General features: G+C 45.1%; 1 protein-coding gene across 3 annotated transcripts in view; it reads left to right on the forward strand.

The window, feature by feature from the left end:
* The window catches only part of MGAT5 (alpha-1,6-mannosylglycoprotein 6-beta-N-acetylglucosaminyltransferase), a 335,910-nt gene that overhangs the window by 119,731 nt on the left and 194,647 nt on the right, over positions 1-21,532 (forward strand). Inside the window, exon 3 of one of the 3 annotated variants that reach the window (XM_030326467.1) lies at positions 5,099-5,481. In XM_030326467.1, the coding sequence (XP_030182327.1) occupies positions 5,241-5,481 (241 nt within the window). In that variant the 5' untranslated portion in view covers positions 5,099-5,240. Of the gene's footprint in view, positions 1-4,896; positions 5,482-21,532 lie in introns of those variants that run through there. The other 2 variants (XM_030326469.1, XM_030326468.1) reach the window with 2 other exon arrangements.

Raw genomic sequence — 21,532 nt, forward strand, 5'->3', positions numbered from 1 at the left:
CTCCTCTTCGTGCCCCCAACTTTGGAGGTGAGTTTGCTTTTTACAGTAACAGCTTTATTGAGATATGATTTATATATCCTAAAATTCTCTCATTAAAAGTCTATAATGCAGTGTTATGAATACATGCACAGGATTGTGCAACTATCACAATTAAGTTTGGAACGTTTTCATTATCCCCCAGATAAACCCTTGGTCGTCACCTCCCAATTCCTCCATTTTTGCAAGCCCTGAACAATGACTGCTATATTTCCTGGGTCTGTATATTTGCATCCTCTAGACATGTTATAAAAGTAGAATGATACAATATGTAGTTTTGTGTGTGTGACTGCTTTTTATCGCTTTGCATAGTGTTTTCAGGGATCATCCATGTTGTAGCACATATTGCAACCTAACTTATTCTTACTGATTTAGTAGTATTCCGTTATATGTATTTTTCTCATCTATTTGTTGGTTGAGGGACTTTTGAGTTTTGGGGGGTTTTCTGGTCTATTATGAACAAGGTTGTTGTGAATGTGTACAAGTTTTTATGTGTGGGCATATACTTTAATTTCTTCAGGGAGAATTTTAGGAGCGCAGTTATGCCCTTAACCCTTTGAGGAAGTGCCAGAATATTTTCCACACCAGCTACACGGTTGTACATTCCCACTCATAATATATAAAGGTTCCGATTTCTGTACATCTTCACCAGTACTCGTTCTTGTCTATCTTTTTGGATTATAGCCATTCTAGTGGGTATGAATTGGTATCTCATTGTGGTTTTAATTTACATTTCCCTAATGGCTAATGATTTTGCTCATCTTTTCATATGCTTTTACTTTTTAAATGAAGAGAACTGACCTATTTCCTTGCCAAAGATCTTTGATCAGTTTTGGAAAGGTGGAAGCCAGATTTTCTTGTGTGGAGGAGTGAATGGGAAGGAAGGAAATGAATGCTGCTATTTTTGAAGCACAGGAATGGAAGAAATGGGTCTTAGGGCATTGAGTGGCAGTGATGGACCTAGAAGCTTAGCTCATTGCAAACACACTTGGTGCAGACTTCTTCATGGAGTCGTGACCTTGGGCTGGCATTACTCAGGTTGGCAACAAGGGCTTCTGAGATAGACTGTCTGCCCTTTTAGTGTCTATTGGCTCCATTTTGCCAGAGGATTCTACCTACATTAGAAAGTCTGGAGACAGGCAGATTCTCTGCTGGATTGACTGCTTTTCGATCACTATTCTGCAGCCTCTTGATGAATTTTGTGGCCATTACTGATGGTGATCATTAAGTCCTTTCATGGCTCCAGCACCTTCTGGTGAGGATTGCTGTCCTGTTGTCCTCCCTTTACTGTGGAAGTTAGGGGTGTCTTCCAGATAATGATTTGGAAGAGGTTTTTAAAATTCTATGTTGGTAGGAATTGTACAGATGAGTTCTAATCCACTTCTCTGCATGTGCTGTTGCTGTGCTAGAATAGGTGCTGTTATTTCACACTGTAGATTCCACTGGAGAAGACACTATTCTGACAGCTCTGTGGTTACTTGAAATCTGGGCCCTCAATAATCAGAGCTATTCTCTGAGCTTGGGATTGGGGATTTTCACTCCCAATTTGTATGTCTCTGAGATGGTGTCATTTAACCTTGGCTGGCTTTCTCGACCACCTTTTTTGCCCTGCAAATGTGCCACCTGAGCAGTTGTGACTCTTCCCAAGGTCAAGGCAGAAAAGCACGCCACCTTCTACTGGGGGCCCTTGTTCAGTTTTTGGACCTGGCCTTGCCCTTGCTTCCACTTTGCAGCCTTTAGCAGCTTCTTCAGGGGATTCACTGATGAAGTGGAGTGGAGTTGTGTGTCTAAAAGTTAACAGGTAATTCTTTCATACATTAGGGGTTCCCCCTTAAAATAGTAAAGAAGATTGCCAGATGACTGTCATTTTAGTATAGCATGTAGCGTACTTGCCCTAGGAAAATCCCTTCAGCCCTGGGGTACAGTTGACTCACTGCTGTGAGTTATCAAACAGGAAGTGCAGTCACTTCCTAAGGACCCAGGGGCAGCCCCCAGTTCGAGTGGTGGCTTTAAAACAGAAGCCCCATGAGGCTGAGATCTCTCTTGTGTTGCTTGTTCAGTCCCTGGGGACCGGTGGCAGGAAGTGCTCAGGAGCCACCATAGAAGGAGTGGAGCAAAGAAAAGGCAGGTGCTGCTCACCTTTATTTAGAAGGGGCGTCTGGGTGGCTCAGTCAGTTAGGCGTCCGACCCTTGGTTTCGACTCAGGTGGTGATCTCACAGTTGGTGAGTTAGAGCCTCATGTCGGGCTAACAGTGCAGAGCCTGCTTGGAACTCTCTCTTTCCCTCTTTCTCTTCCCCTTCTCTACTCACGCTTACTTGCTCACTCTCTCAAAATAAATATATTCAAAAAAAAAAAAGAAAGAAAGAAAAGGAAGGGCTAAATAAAGTGCCTGGAGGACAAGTTCGCTGGGCAGCAGGTGGTGTATTGTGCCCCTGGGGCTGGTGTCTTTCTCTGAGAATGCACATGGAGGGAGGGTCCCTTAGAGGATGTCATAGGATCCCACTCAGGTGAAACTGGCAAATAATCTATATAGACAAGTGTTTTATTTTACTTTTTATTTAAGAGAGAGACTACACACATGGAGGGGTAGAGAGAATCTTAAGCAGACTCCACAGTCAGCACAGAGCCCAATGCGGAGCTCAGTCTCATGACCCTGAGATCATGACCTGAGTCATGATCTAAGAGTCAGATGCTTCTTCAGGCTCTGTGCTGACAGCTCAGAGCCTGGAGCCTGCTTCAGATTCTGTGTCTTCCCCTCTCTCTCTGTCCCTCCCCTGCTCATGCTCTGTCTCTTTCTCTCTCTCTCTCAAAAATAAATAAACATTAAAAAATTTAAAAAAAGAGATGCTTAACTAAGCCACCCAAGCGCCCTAACAGACAAGTGTTTAAACTGAAGACTAGCAAGGGACGTTTTGGGCTGTCTGAAGGGCTGTCTGAAGCCATTGTGACCAGAGTTGGAGCTTGGGGAACAGACCAGGTTTGGATTTATCAGTGTGATCTGCAGAGGGACAGCCAGGTAGGGAGAGCAGCTTGAGTGAATACGGGGAGACCCTGGAGAAGGAGTTATGGTGTGGGGTTATGGTGATAACTGACCAGCAGGTGCAGGGGGTGTGCCTGGGATGGAAGAATTGAAGTGTTACAGTATTGCAAAAGGGAGTTTGAGCCACACTGTATAGACAGTGCAGTGGTATAGCATAGAGGTGACATCCATCTGCCTGGGTCAGAGGCTCTCAGACTTGAGTAGGCATCAAAGTCGCCTGGGAGACTTGTCGAAGCACTGATTGCTGCCTGCCCCTCACCCACCCTCCAGAGTTGCTGATTAAGTAGGTGTGCGTTGGGGCCTGGGCATTTGCATTTCTCACTGGTGCTTCTGCTGTGGAGTTAGGGACCATGCTTTGCAGAGCCAGTTGCCTAGAATTCAGAGGGTGGTAATCTTGGTCTGTTAAGGGCCAGTAGTAAGTGTTTTAGGCTTCTGAGCTACATAGGATTTCTGTCACATTTTCTTCTTTGTTGCTTTTTACAACCCTTTAAGTGTGTGTACAAACAGATGTTGGCCACAGATAAACAGGCTGGTGGGGAAAGAGGGGTGGCATAAGGGAGACAGGGCATGGTGGGACAGGCTGTACTATCCTAGGCTGTCCCTAGCTTATCCTTCTGCCTCATAGCTGGTGACCTTTGGCAAGTCCATCTCTCTGTGCCTTTGTTTCTTCATCTCTAAAACAGATGATATTAGTAATTTTTACCATGTAGGACTCTTCTAACAATTTAGTGAACTAAGGCACGAAAAGCATTTATCCCACTCCCTGGGACATACCTAGAATTTATTTATCAGTTGCTGTTGGCAGTGATACTACAAGCTACTAATGGCTGTTCGCAGGTGAGGAAACAGTGAAAAGGAAGACCAACATAGATCCACCGTATTATAGATCCTGAAAGCCAAATGCTCCAAGAGCTGACCATCATTTCTTCTTAGATGCTTACAAAGAAGAATGCTTTGAACTAAAACATAACGCACACTCTGAATATATCCTGGGTTAGTACCCCATAGGAGGTCACCGCTCAGCTTTTCCCTTGGCACACTTAGAAAATGATGCCATTTGTAAGCTGGCTAGTCCTTGGGCCCAAGACTCTGATTGAGGGGTTGGAGAGTTTGGCCTACTTATAACCCATTTACAACCTCTACTTGAGCCTCATTTTTTTAGGAAGACTGATTTAAGACCTTGGCCCGAATAGGGCACCAAATAGGATCTGCCTGATCAGGATCGAAACTGTGCCTTTGTACCTCACATTTTGCTGCATGGTGTGAGTGAAAGTGAGAGTTACAGGAAAGGAGTCTTAATCACGTGCTCCATATTTTCTGAGTTGAAGTATGCAAATGAGTGCCGAGGTGCCTCTTTCACTCATGGTAGCTAGAACAGGAAGATCACCGGGTACCCTGGCATAGCTTCTCTGCGCTGGTGCCCGGGGAGAGGCCACCTGGTGGTTCCTGAGAGATTCAACTCCTCTCTCTCTGGACACTGCTAATGAGAGCTGGCCACACTTACATAATACGGGGACTTTCTCCCCTTTCCTGGTCTAGCCCCCTAAGGAGGCGCCCACTTTCTGCTCACCTCACCAGCAGCATGCTCTAATCTTTGCCAGAGCACATACTAATGACTTTGTAAGCTCAATTTACAGATGCACACGACTACCCCATGTTGATAGGGCTCTGCCCTCCACTTGGGTTTTTGCTGACATTCAGTAGAATACCCTTCCATCTCCTCCCCACCTTGTAAAACAGGCTTCCTGTTTTTGAACTTGGTCCAGACTGGAACAGCCCTGCTACACCTGTTAACATAGTCAGACACACATTTCCTCCTCTGTATTTGTGCAGCTTTTGTCGCCTAGCCAGATTTCCCCTCTCAGCTTACAGATCTGGAATCATAACATAAGATATTGAACCAGCAAATGAAGAAAAAAGGAAGTTTGCATTTTGGAGCCAATTGAGTGAAAACGTGGCTTCTGGTTTGTTTCACTGTGTTTGGCCACGACCACTCTACTAACTTTCCCCCTTCTTCACAGCAGAATGGAAATGAGGAAAGGAAATCAGCTGACGCAGGAGCCGGAGTGAGACCGATGTGCCCACAAACCCAGCCTGCACCATGAACTTGTGTCTCCCTTCTGCGCTTTAAGAGCCAAGGGCAGGTGAAGTTGCTGGAGAGCAATGGCTTTCTTTACTCCGTGGAAGTTGTCCTCTCAGAAGCTGGGCTTTTTCCTTGTGACTTTTGGCTTTATCTGGGGTATGATGCTCCTGCATTTTACCATCCAGCAGCGAACTCAGCCTGAGAGCAGCTCCATGCTGCGTGAGCAGATCTTGGACCTCAGCAAGAGGTACATCAAGGCGCTGGCAGAAGAAAACCGGAATGTGGTGGATGGGCCATACGCCGGTGTCATGACAGCTTACGGTAAGCGCAGTGCTTCTGGGGCTTCTCGATGGGATGTGGCTTTGCCTCAAAGTGACTCCAGAGGCTCGCAGCCTTGGTTTTTATCATGGATTGAGTGCCTCCCTTGCCACTGCCTTCGTGGCAGGCAGTTGCACACAGAGGGACACTTTTAGAAAGTTAAAGCCATGTCCTTGGGGAGACTGAGTTCTTGTGCACACTGACACTCAGTCCCAGGACCAGTGGGGGCAGAGCAGTAGCACTCAGTTGGTTGTATGTGCAGCTAGCTCCCTTTCCCGCAGCACATTTCTGGATTGCACGATCTCATCCGGGAGTATGATCAGGGAATGTAGAAAAATATTCTTGTTATCTTTCCCTAAACAAAACTTAATTAAGGCTGTGTGGTGGTAAGGTACAGAGGGTGGGGAGGAATGCAGGGTCGAAGGAGGACTAGGGGAGGAGGGTGAGGTAAGGACAGGGCGGGTGCGAGGGCGGGGGGGGGGGGGGGGGATGAGAAACTCAGAGTCCAACGTGTGCCTCCCTCTGGCTGGTATGTAGGACACTTGGTCTTATGTGCTGGCTAATAGCTTTAGTCTTCAGCTTCTTCAGTGTTGCCTGCTCTTGTTTCTTGCCCTTGCCTCTCATTGCCCTTATTTCGAAAGAAGTCTTTTTGTACACGTTGCTTTTTTTGTTGGGTACCTAAAAACTCTTCTAGAAATGAGGTTGAGGGGGAAAAAATACATACAGAATATTATTTATTTTTCTTTTGGCAAAAGTTATGCTTAATATAGAAAACTTTGGAAGCTGTAGACATGCAAAAGAGAAACCCAAGAATAAAGAAAATCACATATAAACCTACTCTAGGAACTAACCACAATTAACATGTCACTGTATATTTTTCTGATATTTTATGTATATGCACAAAAATATGTGTATATGGATATATGCAAAATACTTGAAAAAAAGCATACATACACAATACAAACAAAAATTGTAGATGAAATTTGGATCGTAGGACGTCGTGGGGCACCTATCTCCCAGCTCTCCTATGATCACCAAGGATGAGAATGGACTTACTCCATAGAAGATGTCCTGTCATTCTTGCTCATTAACAAGTCTAGTCACTGAATGCAGACTTTAGTGGCCTCAGGGTTTGGGACCCAGAGGTGTAATATAAATGAGATGCAAGAATGGATTTGGCTGAGGTGGAAAGGTTTGCTGTTATACACTGTGACACCGCAGTTACGGACTCTAAAGTATATGAAGTTCAAATGGTGATTTCCTGAAAATGTATAGCAGCATTTTGAAGCTTGAATTCAAACACAGGAAGTTATACTTAATTTGACATAATTTGTTTTTCTTTTTGAAAGGATCCAGGAAATGTGGTTACTTTTAAATTTCAGCTATATGTTTTGGTAAGGAGAAAATGGTTGTTTTTAACGTAGAATGTGGAAATTTCTTTTTCAGTGCCTACTGAACACTGTCAGTAGTGCCTACTGTTGGAATAATCACGCTGTCTGCTTTTAATCTGTTGGATTTGGCAATGTCAATAGGCATGGGCTCTCAATATGCCTGAATAAATGCCACCTTTTTTTGATCTTATGGATTAAAAAAAGACTCCATTTTGAGAGTCCGCACTGAAAAACAACTAGGTAGTTTTTCAGAGTGGATTTTTAAATAAATCATGGACTTCAGTCTTCTGTATTTCCCAAATATTGTAGGTAAGCCATCAGAACGAATAAATAAAGCAAATCGTCACCATTAGTGTCACTCATGTGTAACAAGTCAATATAACAAGTAAAAAAGACGCCTCTTTCAGGTTTCTGGTTCGGTACATTCCGTGTTAAATATTTTGGGGAATAGGGGAGTAGTTCCTTTGTAATTTCCTCCTTCTGTTTATCTCAGTCTGTCACACTTTTTCCGTGGGAAAGAAGAAAACCCATAAATGATAAATTTATAGAATTAAAATTTTCCTAGTTGTTTTGAATGTTTTTATTTCTTGTTTGCTGCTGAACATCTTCCTAGGCTAGGCTTCCTCGGTTTTCTAAAGGGTAGTGATCTGGTCTTAGCTTTCAACCTCACAGACCTCATGTGTTGTAGAAAGTTACCAGAACCCCAGAGTAGTCTGTTAGAACTTCAGCCCCACATTATATGCTTATAAACATAGGAGTTTGGAGCTCAAAGATACTATGAAAATTGATTCCAATTTCCTTTCACAGATAAACCTTAGCAAAGTAATTTTTCTTTTTCTCAAAAACAACAAAGAAACAAACAAACAGGCCCTGTCGGCAAATGCAACACACACTGCTGTTTTTCTCTTTTCATTTCATCAGCTAGGCATGTCAATCAAAGTGGTCTTTGGAGCTGAGTTTGTGGAATTTAATTGGACTGTGCCTGTGCGCTTGAGGCATTGGATCATCATGTGGCGAAATCCCACTAAAACAGTTTGTCACCTGGGCACTTGTGGCATGTGGAGCTAGATAATTCTTTGTTGTGGGGATTGTTCGTTCATGCAGGATGTTGAGCAGCATCTCGGGTGGCCCTACCCACTAGATGCCAGTAGCACCCCCCCTGGTTGTAACCACCAAAAATGTGTGTAGACATTGGGGGCAAAATTGCCTCCCTCCCCACCTTGGAGAATCACTGCACTAAGAGTGAAACAACAAACACTAACAGCATCTTATGGAAGTTTTCAAGCAGATACCTGTTCCTGTCACTTAAAATTGAACAGCTTAGCTTTCTCCATTTCTCAGTTCTGGGCATCAACAACTGGGATTGAGCAAGGCGATATAGTCCAGGGCCAGTCATAGAAAGCTGGAGAGCCATTCTGCTGATGTGTGCTTCCCCTGGAATCCATCAGTACCAGTTGTGGGCACATCAACAGCCAGGCAGCTCTGGTGGTTGATGTCAGAAGATGATGCCGGGGCGCCTGGGTGGCTCAGTCAGTTAAGTGTGTGACTCTTCATTTTGGCCCAGGTCATGATCTCACGGTTCATGACTTCGAGCCCCCCATAGGGTTCTGCACTGACAGCGTGGAGCCTGTTTGGTATTCTCTCTCTCTCCTCTCTCTGCCCTTCCCTTGATCGCTCCTTGTTTGTCTGTCTCTCTCTCTCTCTCCCTAAAAATAAATAAATAAACTTAAAAAAAAAACACATGAAAAAAGATGCAGGGACTGCAGGATGTTCAGTGGTTTAGTTGGATTGGTGGAGTGAGGATGAAGACGCATGAGACATGGGTTTGCAATCTCTTTTTCGGCCACAGATGCAGCCCGTGTACAGAGCGCTGGCTAGACGTCTGCTCTGAGAGAATGAAGAACTGATCCTTTATGGCTGGGATCTGTGCCCACTACGAAGTAATCCGATTAATAGACCAGAAAAGAAAACCACCCTCTTTCTCCCATCCCCATATTGGCATCATCAGAGGCTCTCAGTATGCTACAAACGTGTCTTCAGTAGCCCTGGAAGGTATTTGAGGAATCGTAATAGCTAACTTTAGATTATTACTGATTTTTTAGAATCCCTGGCTTGAGGTCCTAGAGCTGAAGAGTTCAGCAAACTATTCCCTGTGGGTCAAATTCGGACTTCTGTCAGTTTGAGTAAATCAACTTTTACTGAAACAGAACCACTCCCAATTATTGATAACAACTGTAGTAACAGAGAAACATGGTAAAACAGGATTTATTTTACGGGACACCTAAAACCTGCTGACTCCATCTTTCAGTAGTCCCCATGATTCATTCTGAAACGCTCATTGGAGTGTCCCTCCTTGACTCCACAGTTTCCCAGGACTTCCGGGGTCTAAGCTATGGTCAGCAAGCTCACTGTGGGTCATAGCATCCTGTTCTTATTTGTAAAGCCTTTGGAATCCTCCTTGTGTCTTGGTTTGTCCTCTAGGGGTTTTTGCATTACAATGGCAGAGTTGAGTAGTTGCCACAGGGACTAAAGCCTAAAAGGTTTATACTGTCTGCTCCTTTACCAAAAATGTTTTTTCTTTTTTTTTTTTTTAAAGTTTATTTATTTTGTGAGAGAGGGAGTAGGGGAGGAGCAGAGAGAGAGGAGTGGGAAAATCCCAAGCAGGCTCCTCACCACAAACACAGAGCCCAACTCAAGGCTCAAACCCAAGAACCATGAGACGACAACCCAAGCCAAAGCCAAGAGTCAGTCCAACCTACTGACTGAGCCACCCAGGCGCCCCCCCCCCTCCCAAATGTTTGTTAAGCCCTGATCTATCCCCAGGGGAGTCTATCTAAGGGATTTTGTTTGGTATGCTAAGACTCTTTCATCTCTGCGTTTGAATTCACTGAAGACATCCTTATAAGATGTACGTCAACATGTCTTATTTCTCTGTCCTCTGAAAGTGCTTCTGAGTGGCAGGTATAAGGTTAGTGGTTAGGGGGAGCCAGCCAGTTTGGCTTTGCCACATCCTGGCTGCATGGCCAGGGCCCTAGGGACCCATACTACTTTGAGAGTGGGTATCCGTTCCTATCTTACCATGTGATTGTACTGTGTGAACAAGGTGCTGCATGTCAGGGGGAGTTAGTTTGATTAGTCCTCAAATGGTAGCAGGACTTTCAAACTTCTCATCCCCCATCCTTGTTCTGACTTGAAAAGAGACTTCTCAACTTCTTTTGGGGTTTGGTAATTCAGAAGTAGTGCCTGGAACACGTCCCGGGTAGCCCGTGTAGAACAGTTGGAACATTCGTCCGTGGGGGATGGAGGGCGTTTCTCGTGTGCTCGTCTGTCAGTCCATTCTTGGGGGAATGTGCACAGCCAGGGCCTTCTGTGCAGCCTGAATTGCCTCTCCCAGGCCCGTGTGGCAGGGCCATGCCTGTCGCGGGGATTGTGTCATGAATTCTGTTACCCACCCTAGTCAATGCCCTTCTTATTTCTGAGGTGAATTGATCTCTGTCTCTGGTGGCCTGACCCAAATTCTGATGCTCAGTGATCACCTCTTAGCTATGACACAGGCCCGGTCCATCTGTGTTCTCTAAGTTAACAGGAATGGAACCCGGGGCAGTGAGAGACTACCTCCCTTTGTGGCCCATCCACATCTTATTCACGCTGACCTTTCTCGCCTGTTTGCTGCTCTGGATGCCGGGACATGGCTCTGGACTGGTCACCAGCTTTTCTGCCACCCCCTTCCCCTATGCCCAGTATTCTGTTTCCCTGCTGCCGGCTTCCCTGCTTGATCTTCTGCTCTGCCTTAGCTCCTGTCTCCTGGTCCCCCCTGACTTCTTGAGCCTCTGCTGTCCCCTTGATTGGCTGTTAGCCTTCAAGCCTAGCGCTTTGGGAAATGACTGTGCCCTTTACAGATATATAGCAGTGCTGTATAAGCTTTGTGCATACAGCTAGGAAAAGATGAACAAGGTCCTTGCTCTCATGGAGTCTGTGCTCATTATGGAAGGGAGAAACACTAACTGACATAACCATCAGATAGTAATAAATTCCAGGAAGAAAAATGACACAGGGATATGTGATTCTATTATTTTTTTGACGTTTGTTTATTTTTGAGAGAGCGAGGTAGAGAATGAGCAGGGGAGGGGCAGAGAGGGAGAGGGAGAGAGAATCCCAAGCAGGCTCTGAGCTTTCAGCACAGAGCCCAGCGTGGGGCTCAGTCCCAGGAACCGTGAGCTCATGACCTGAGCCGAAATCAAGAGTTGGATGCTTAACCGACTGAGTCACCCAGGCGCCCCGGGATATGTGATTTTTAAAAAAAAGCACTTGAGGAGCTACTTGGGATGAGAAGTTCAAAGAAGGCCTCTCTCGGGAGGTGTCTATTAGCCCTACTGACACCAGAGGTTGCCGGGTAGGGTGCAGAGGTGGGGGCAGAGCTCAGTTAGTGAGGCAGACGGCAGGGTGTGTGCCTAAGGCCTGCATGCACCCTCTAGGGACCCAACAGACTTGCTGTAGCTGAACGAAGTAAGCCAGGAACCATGTGGAAAGTGGGCCCTGTGGGCTGTGGACCTCAGTGTGATGGGAGAGGGAGGGAGGTGAAGGGGGATGGATGTTCTTGTGAGTGAGCCTGGCCTGCCCCTTCTTGGGGGCTTTGACCCTGCACTGTTATCCACTGTTACCTCCACCATGGGAAGGGAGGTAAGTAGAAAGGAAGTGCTTCCTGTTACCTTAACGAGGTGGGGCTTGCATACCGCAAGCCCTGGAGAAACATGGTAGGGTTTTTGGTTGCAGATCAAGGTGCAGCGGAGCAGTAACTCCTTTGGGCTTTAGGTGGCCCTCATTGACCTGGGGATTCCCATTTCTGAGATGTTAACATCACTTGGGGTTCTGCTCATAGGCTAACGGGAGACCCCCACGGTGATGCCAGTGTGGCTGCCTGAAGTAGCTCATAAAAGGTAGCCCCTGCCCTGTATTACAGACCGGGGTAACGTTTGGAGAGTCAGAAGAGTCTTTACATGTGTTTCATTCCACCTCTGCTATGAAAAAGAAGATGAAGAAAACTTAGGTTGGATTTCACTGGAGATAAAAAAGCCTGTGGGGACACCTGGGTGGCTCGGTCAGTTAAGCATCTGACTTCGGCTCAGGTCATGATCTCACGGTTCGTGGGCTCTGTGCTGACAGCTCGGAGCCTGAGGCCTGCTTCAGATTCTGTGTCTCCCTCGCTCTCTGCCCCTCCCCGACGTGCGCTGTCTCTCTCTGTCAAATATAAATAAACATTAAAAAGAAAAATTTTAAAAAGCCTGTGAATGGTGTTTTAAAATTTTACTTATTTGCTTTTTCCTTTTTGCCTCTGTTCCTACAAATAGGATCAAGGGCCTGTTGTGTTGGAGGGCTGGGGTGATGGGGAACACCACCACTGTCGAAACAACGATGCTCACCCTTGAGGGAAACACACTGATTTGGAGGGACACTGGTAGGCAGAAAAAAAAAAAAAAAGAGCTGGGCTGTTTGGTGTGTCTGAGGAGGACGTGATTACAGGGATGTGGCTGGTGTGATTAAATAAAGGCCTTTTCTGCTTTAAAAAGCTTAGGACCTAAACCAGGGCTCTCTGGGCTTGGGGCTTCTCCAGGGGTGTGTGGTGGCTGTCCCCCCACGTGGCTCTCCCCTCCAGGCTCCCCACCTCTGCAGAGCCAGGCCCGGTTCCCAAGCACGCCCAGTGAGGCCCCACGTCTGAGGAGCGCCTCAGGGGTGACAGTCAGAGTGTGTGTCTCCGGAAGGGACTGGAGCCTCTTCTGCTCCCCTGGTTGATGAGGCCTGTTGTTTCCTGCTTCACTGTTGCTTCAAGTCCCAGCTTGAGGAGAGAATGTGCGTGGTGGGGTGTGCCTCTTGGACTCAGGGTGTCCTGGGCCCTGAAGTGAGGTTGCTCCCCTTGCCTGGCAGCCTGTCACAATGGCGTGCCAGTGTGGCCACCCTCAAGAGCTGTTGACCCTTCCCCATCTGCCTAGAAGCCACAGCTGTCTTCTGGGACCGGCTGCGTGGTGGTGGCTGAGCGATGCTGGTCCCTGAGAATCTGCCTTTGCTCTTCCATGTGTGTGCCTTCCCTGCCCCTGTAGCTCCTCCTCTCCTTCTGTTCTTTCTCTCTTTCATTTTCAGTCTTCATAACGCCTAAATCTCCTATCGGCACATATTCATTGGATTTGTTCATCGTCTCTCTCCCCCACGTAGCATGCAAGCCCCCAGAGGGCAGGGGTTTTTGCCTCTCTTTTCCCGCTGTAGCCCAGGGCTTAGTGCGTACCTGGCACTTTCTAGTAGCCAAAAGTGATTAGCAGCAGCCCCCTTGTCCTCACTCTACCTGTGTGGAACAGTTACAGCTGGGGCTAATTTGAAAGTAGTGTTTTTAGTAAGACTGGGAAACAGAAAGAGATTGCCTGTGGACTGTCTGTCCAGGTTGCTCCAAGTAGCTGTTATGCATGATTCTGACCTGGGGGCATTTATTCTGGAAGGTAGTTAGAGAGCATTTATAGGTGGCTATAGAAGGATTCCTTACCAGGTGTGTGATCTTGGGCAGGACACTGATGTAGTGTTTTGTTTGTTTGTTTTTTAATTTTTAATGCTTGTTTATTTTTGGGAGAGAGAAGGAGACAGAATGTGAGCAGAGGTGGGGCAGAGAGAGAGAGGGAGACATAGAATCTGAAGCAGGCTCCAGGCTCTGAGCTGTCAGCACAGAGCCTGATGTGGGGCTCCAGCCTACAAACTGCCAGATTATGACCTGAGCTGAAGTCGGATGCTTAACTGACTGAGCCACCCAGGCGCCCCGGTAAATGAGGTTTTAAAAGCCTGCTTCCTCTTTTTAAAAATAGAGATATAATAATATCACTTACTTCATAGGCTTGTTGTAAGGATTACATGTTACAAAGCTTATTTAAACGCTTAGATTAGTGAAATGCATTCAGCGTGGTGAATTATCACTAACCTTGGCCTGCATGTACCTACATCTGTTACCACCCAACCAAAATTCTTCATGTGAACCAGACACTGTTTCTGTGTTTGAACACAGGGCTTCAGGAACGTGTTCCTGTAGCTGTCCTCGGCATTTACAGGGGATGACCTGAGCAGAAGTAAGCTCTCCCCCGGAGTGAGGAAGGCAGGCTTGCCACTACCCTCCTTCACAAGACTGGGTGATGCTTGTCTGCCAGAATCACCAGGCAGGCCTGCCTTGGCAGCACCCTTGCTGGGTCCCATGCTGGCCAGGCTCGAGGACAGCTGCCCTGGTCTCCAGACACATGCTGTTTGGCTCCTCCCTGGATCCCTTTTTAAAGTGTGTTTGCTCCACAGAGTGACTTGAGCATTTTGGAAGTGGGAGATGTGATGGTCGTTACCCTGTTCAAAAGAGAAGGCTTTCCCTTGCGGGCTGTGAGATGAGCTGGATTTGGTGAGCTCACTTTGTCTCTGAAGAAGGCATTGCTATGGGTCCTGTTCCTGGTACAGGAGGTGAGGGAGAGGGAGTAGTGGGCTGTGGCTGCCCTTCCCTGACAGGGAGGTGTGGGCCCACAGGTCAGATCGGGACCCTCCATAACAGTGGGCTTGACCTCCCAGAGCCCAAGTTCATTTCTCTTCTGTAGAAAGGGCTGAAATGCTTGACTCCTATTACGTGCAGCTGGCTAGGTGTAGGAAATTGACACAACAGCCCAAGAGTTCCATTCTGGATATCTGTAGATTCCATAAAGCACTTGATATCGTCAACAGGCTTAGATAAGATCTTTTCTCAGATTCCGCTGCCTAGAAAGTTCCTTAAAATACTAGCGACACCCCCTGTAGCACCTCAGGAATAGCATTTGCTTCTGGTATGCACTGGACTCAAAGCTTAAAGTGTGTCCTTGCAGCCTAACCCGGGAGAGAGCAGTAGTCAGCAATACTGAGCATCTGAGACATGGTGTGGGTGCCTGTGACAGCTACGGGAAGAGGGCATGTTTGTGACTTTAAGTACAGGTGGGTTACCCACCAGGTGGCTTTAAGAATTCAAATGGGAGGGGCTCCTGGGTGGCTCAGTCCGTTAAGCTTTGGACTTTGGCTCAGGTCATGATCTCTCCCTTCATGGGTTTGAGCCCTGCGTCAGGCTCTGAGCCTGGAGTCTGCTTCAGATTCTCTGTCTCCCTCTGTCTCTGCCCCTCCCCCACTCACACTCTGTGTCTCTCTCTGCCTCTCAAAAATGAATAAATGTTAAAAAATAAAAATAAAAAAGAATTCAAATAGAAGGCAGTGAGGGTCAGTCACTGAAATGTTTCTGGAGGTGTCTTCTTACCTGACATCAGGTCTTGGGGCCACTATCTTTTAGTTGTAAGGGTAGAACTCACTGCACTATATGTATTTTCAAATAGCGTTTATTTTTTTGTTTATTTTTTTTATGCCTTCATGATTGTTAGAGTACAGTGAATATTCATATAAAACAGAGGACACATAGACTGGAGGTAATGAAAAACCTTGGACTCTTTTCGGCACTTAACCTGGGTAGGCTTGTTTTCTCTCCTAACGTGAAAGAAGAAAAGTTCATTTTCAGCTTATGCAGCTGTTTGAGTCACCATTTCCAAACGATTCAGCACAAGATAGAAGATGCTGTCAATAAAACACACAAGGGCAAGGATGATCCAAGCCCATTTTTTTAAATGTTTATTTTTGAAACCGAGAGAACATGAGCAGGGGAGGGGCAGAGAAAGAGGGACAGAGGATCTGAAGCAGGCTCTTCATCGACAGCAGCGAGCCCCAACGCGGGTCTGAAACTTGGCAACCGCTAACCGAGAGATCGTCACCTGAGCCAAAGTCAGACACTCAGCTGACTGAGCCATCCAGGTGCCCTTACCATTCTTAGAAATAAAGAAGAATATAATGTAAAATACTTCTCACCTCCAAATCCAGATAAATTTTGATTTCCCTCCTGTCCTTTTTTAAAATGTGGAGAGATACATGCACATCTGCTCATTTCTAAAAAAAATTGGAATACTTTATGTGCAGCTTTTAAAACTCTTCTTTGTTGTATTTCCTTATGCCATCAGGTATTTTTAATGGCCATACATGTGTTTTTCATCCATCCATTCAAAAAATAATCAGTGAGCTCCTGATGTTAATAGCCAGTGGTGATAAACAGAGATGACAAGACACCTGCTCTGCCCTTCCTGAGTTCCAATCCAGTGATTTATTCTCTTATGAATGGATGGACATAGATAACTTAATTTTTTTCTTGGGCATTTGGGTAGTGTCCCGATGTGTCTATAATAAACAACACTACAGTGTCCTTGTATGCGATGAATGGACTGTATTTTGCGTATTACTAAAACTGTATTATCTTTCTGTGGAAAGGTCATTTTAAAATTAAAAATACATAACTGATGAAAGTTGACATTCCTGGCAGTGAGTGGAAATGAGAGGTTGGGGCTAATTCTTTTTTCATTAGCACCTTCCTTTCTCATTAGCGCCCTGTCTTTGCTAGTTTCTCCCAAGCAGCAAGTGAAGCCGTTTCTTGTTGGCACTCTGCCTCTCAGGGCAGCCTTGGTGAAGAGGGACTTGGATGAGGAGCAAGCACAGATGCAAATTATTTTTTGAAGTTCATATGTAAATCCTTGTTCATTGCACAGTTGGTTCTGTGTCAGCGAATCATGGTGGCCACACCTTAAACATAGCCAATCGTGGCTGTGCCCAGAGTCCTTGATTCGTGGGGTTCTATAGATTCTGATGGAGTGCCTTGAGGACAGAGCCTGGTAAAGGTTGGCCTGGAGGACAGCAGGCTGGAGAGCCACTGCTTTGGAAGCATGAGCCAAGGGAATGGAGTAGGATAGCATCGGCCCCAAGTGCTGCCTTTCTTGATCATTCCTCAATTACTGATTGCCTGGGTGATCTGGGCAGTCGGGGTTTGCTGTCCTGTCTCAACAGCTTTAGCCAATAGACCTATATACTGATAGACCTTCTTCCTACCAGTAGGACTCCCTTTCTACTGAAATCCCATCTCCTTGGGCTCCAGCTCAGGCAGCAAGTCTAGCTGACAGTGCACTCTCCTTGACTGTCCTGTTCAGGAATGTGGTAGCATCTTCCAGCTCCTACTCACCCCCTAAAGTCATGGCTTTCTGAACGTGAAAACTTAAAGAAGCTGTCAGGGCACCTGTTCTGAGATTTTTGTCGATCTTGCCCTTGATCAAAGCACTTCTGGCATGATAGAAAGCAAAGCTTACTTTCCCCAGAAGGACATTTTATATGTTTTCAATTGCTTTGATCTCATCTTTATCATGTACAGTAAGTTTTAGGAATACAGAATTGCGGTAGTGATGTTGGGATTAAATTTTTATGGCTAAGGCTTTGAAGCACAAACAAAATTTTAAAAGCCTTTTAGTAATTGAAAAATGTAATCCTGCTGAGGACACATTTTACTGCTATAATAACTGTAAAACACAATGATAAATATAAAAATGTTACACTAGAATTTGGAGGAATATATTTGCCCTAATTTCTTTGCTAAGCTCTGTAGAAATTATTCTTGGGTGAACAGTCTTATTGGATAAATGGATTATCATTAAGACTAAAACACAAAATGTTCTAGTATTAATTTAAAATTGCAATAAGACTTGTATTTTTTGCAGGTTTAACTGTAAAATGCAAAGGTGAGAAATAATTTCATCACCTACAGAGGTATAATTTCTTTAGCTTTATTGGTGGGAAGACCATAGTCCATTTACTTGTTGGTTCATTCATTCATTTGTTCATTTACTTATGTAACACACACATAACTGAGGACTATCATGTGCCAGTTGGTAAGGATACAAAGATGGGCTTGAAGCCCTGTGTGTTTTATTGACACTATTTTTTATCTTGTGTCCAGCTATCTTAAAATAGTGACTCAAATAGCTGCTTGTTGAAAATGACCTTCTTTCATATTGAGAAAGAAAACATCCCTGTCCAGGTAAAGTGCCTAGACAGTCCAACTTTTCTGATTGCTTTATATTCCATTTTCATTTCAAGGCTGCAGGTTTGGAAATGGAGACTCTTGATTATTTTTGGTGGTGGGGAGTTGGTCACAGAAGAGTGGCATCAGTGAATCTTGAGGATGGTTGGCATATGATTTAACAAAAACACATGGCAGAAGCCCAGAGGTTAGTCCCGAGAAGCGTGTTCAGAAGCAGCAGGTCAGAGATGCTTGCTGGCTGGCAGGTCCATAGTGGTTCTTAAGAGGCAGTTGTGGCATGGTAGGGAAGAGCTGTTGGGTCTGGAACCAGACTGTTTGAGATTGAACCCTCAAACTGCAGTCACCTGGAACAAATTACTTAACTTCTCTGCTATGTTTTATCATCTATGAAGCGGAGATGGTAACAGTGATACATTCCTCATACTCTCATGGCAGGACTGCATGTGTTAATCCGTGAGAAGTGCTGAGGACAGTAGCTGACACACAGAAAGAGCTCAATCGATGGCAGCAGCGGTGGCAGGGCAGTGGCGGTGGTGGTGGTGGTGGTACAGGGTCGTAGTTGTGATAGTGACCGTCGGCATCCTTCTCATCATCGTGACTTCCTTTAGTTGTACCATGTCACACAGTCAAAATGGTCACTCTCTGGTAGGTGGCATCAACAAGAGATGGTGGGTCACCCTCATTGGGGACTGTATTTTAGGAATCAAGAAAGACTATCTTCTATTTATTTTGACTTTTTTTTTTTTTAAAGTATAGTTGATGCATGATGTTATGTTAGTTTCAGGTCTATGACTTAGTGATTTAATGAGCTTATTCATTATGCTATGTGCACCACTAGTGTACCTACCATCTGTCCCATTACGTTGCTGTTACAATATCATTGACTCTATTCCTTATGCTGTGCCTCTTATTCCTGTGACTTACACGTTCCATATGTGGAAGCCTGTGCCTCCCACTTCCCTTCACCCATTTTGCCCATACCTCACCCTCTCCTCTGTGGCAGGTATCTGTTCTTTGTATTTATAGGTCTGATTCTGCCATTTTGTTTTTCTTTTTTCAGATTCCACTTATGAGTGGAACTATATGGTATTTGTCTTTCTTAGTCTAACTTATTTCATTTAGCATAATGCCCTCTAGGTCCATCCATGCTGTCTCAGATGGCATGATCTCATCCTTTGTTATGGCTGTGTAATATTCCTGTATGTGTGTGTTTGTGTGTATGTGTGTACCACATCCTTACCCATTTGTCTATTGATGGGCACTTAGATTGCTTCATAATATGGTTACTGTAAATAATGCTGCAATAAACATAGGGGTGCATATATTTTTTGAATTAGTGTTTTCGTATTCTATGGGTAAAAACTAGTAGTGTGATTACTGGATCATAGGGTAGTTCTGTTTTTAATTTTTTGAGGAACCTCCATACTGTTTTCTAGAGGGGTGAAGCAGTTTGCATTCTTAGCAGTAGTGCACGAATATTTTTCTCCACATCCTTGCCAACACTTACTGTTTGTTGTGTTTTTCATTTTAGCCATTTTGACAGGTGTGAGGTGATGATACCTCATTGTGGTTTTGATGTACATTTCCCTGGTGATGAGCTATGTTGAGCATGTTCTCATGTGTTTGTTGGCCATATGCATGTCTTCTTCAGAGAAATGTCCATTCGTGTCTTCTGCCCATTTTTTTTTTTTTTAATTTTCAACGTGTATCTATTTTTGGGACAGAGAGAGACAGAGCATGAACAGGGGAGGGGCAGAGAGAGAGGGAGACACAGAATCGGAAACAGGCTCCAGGCTCTGAGCCACCAGCCCAGAGCCCGACGCGGGGCTCAAACTCCCGGACCGCGAGATCGTGACCTGGCTGAAGTCGGACGCTTAACCGACTGCGCCACCCAGGCGCCCCTTCTTCCCATTTTTTAATTGGCTTATTTGCTTTTTCGTGTTGAGTTGTGTAATATAAATATAAATATAAATATAAATATAAATATAAAGAACTTATATGTTTTGGAGATTAACCTCTTATTGGATATATCATTTGCAAATATCTTCTCCCATTCAGTAGGTTGTCTTTTTGTTTTGTGGATGGTTTGTTTCCTTTGCTGTGTGAAAGCATTTTATTTTGATGTAGTCCCAGTAATTCATTTTTGCTTTTCTTTGCCTTGCCTCAGGAGACATATCTAGAAAAATAATACTATGGCCAATGTCAGAGAAATTAATATCTGTGCTCTCTTTCTCTTCCAGGATTTTTATGATTTCAGGTCTCACATTTAGGTCTTTAATCCGTTTTGAGTTTATTTTTGTGTACGGTGTTAGAAGGGGATCCACTTTCATCCTTTTATGTGTCCAGTTTTCCCAACACAATTTGTTGAAGAGCCTGTCTTTTTCCCATTGAATATTCTTGCCTCCTTTGTCATAGATTAATTGACCATACAGTCATGGGTTGATTTCTGGGCTCTGCATTCTGTTCCATCGATACGTGTGCCTATTTCTGGGCCAGTACCATACTGTTTTTAGTACTACAGCTTTGTAGTATATCCTGAAATCTGAAATTGTGATACCTCCAGTTTTGCTCTCCTTTTTCAAGATTGCTTTGGCTATTCAGGGTCTTTTGCAGTTCTGTACAAATATTAGGATTATTTGTTCTAGTTCTGTGAAAAATATTGTCAGTGTTTTGATAGTGATTGTATTAAATCTGTACATTGCTTTGGGTAGTCTAGACCTTTTAACAATATTCTTCCAATCCATGAGCATGGAATCTGTCTTTCCATTTGTTTGTATAATCTTAATGTTGACGTGACAGTTGTGTAATCTACCTAAGAGGGTGCTCCACCAGTGACTGTCACCAGTAACTTTGGGTTAGGGGGCTCTGTCCAGTAGTCCTTGTTGCCTTTTAACAAAAAGGCGAAAAGTTGCAAAAGATTACCAGCCCTTGAGAGACCATCACCCTGGGCTAGGCTTCAGGAAGCCCCTGTAGGGAGGAGGGCCGATTCTTTCATTGTTTTTCCCATTGTATTTGTAGCAATGCCTGCAATGCCTCAGGGGCATCAGTGAATTGAAGTCACACATAATGCAAGTTCAGTGACTGTTCTCATACTTCCATTTCCTCTCTACAAAGGGGCAGTGAGGAAGATGAGGGTTGGGAGAATATGCTTAATTCTGTGGTTCTCAAATGGGAGCAGTTGTTTCCCCCCCCCTCCCCCTGGGACATTGGCAATGTCCAGAGACATTTTCTGTTGTCACATGAAAGGATTGCTACTGTTATTCACTGGTTAGAAGCCAAACACCCTTCGGTGCACTGGCCAGCCCTCCACAACAAATAATTACCCGGCCCAAAGTGTCAATAGTGTGAAAGCTGAGAAACCCTGATTTAACCTGTTCTAGAGGTTCAGGGCTTCTGTGTCTAGCTAATCTCAATTGCTGGTAGTAGTTAAATACCATTTTTACCTGTGTGGACTCTGGCTGGTGCGAGAGCCTGCAGGCAAAGAGGCTGGAGGTGGAGGACGTTGCTGTCCTTTATCTGAGGGGTGGTTTCTTAACACTGGCTGCTTCCTCATGGTACCATTGCCCCCATCTGCCTGGCTGGCCCCTGGCAATCTTCAGAATTCTGGAAAAGCAGTTGATGCTTTAGGTTCACTGTAAGAGCAGAGCTGGTGGCTGACCCCTGCTGTTTCTGCCAGCTAAGGATGTGCCAGGGGCAGACTGTGAGTCATGCAGACCGTGGGACTGCAGCTCTT

This window comes from Lynx canadensis, chromosome C1 (assembly GCF_007474595.2).
Source record: "Lynx canadensis isolate LIC74 chromosome C1, mLynCan4.pri.v2, whole genome shotgun sequence".
In the NCBI taxonomy this organism is placed as follows: domain Eukaryota; kingdom Metazoa; phylum Chordata; class Mammalia; order Carnivora; family Felidae; genus Lynx; species Lynx canadensis.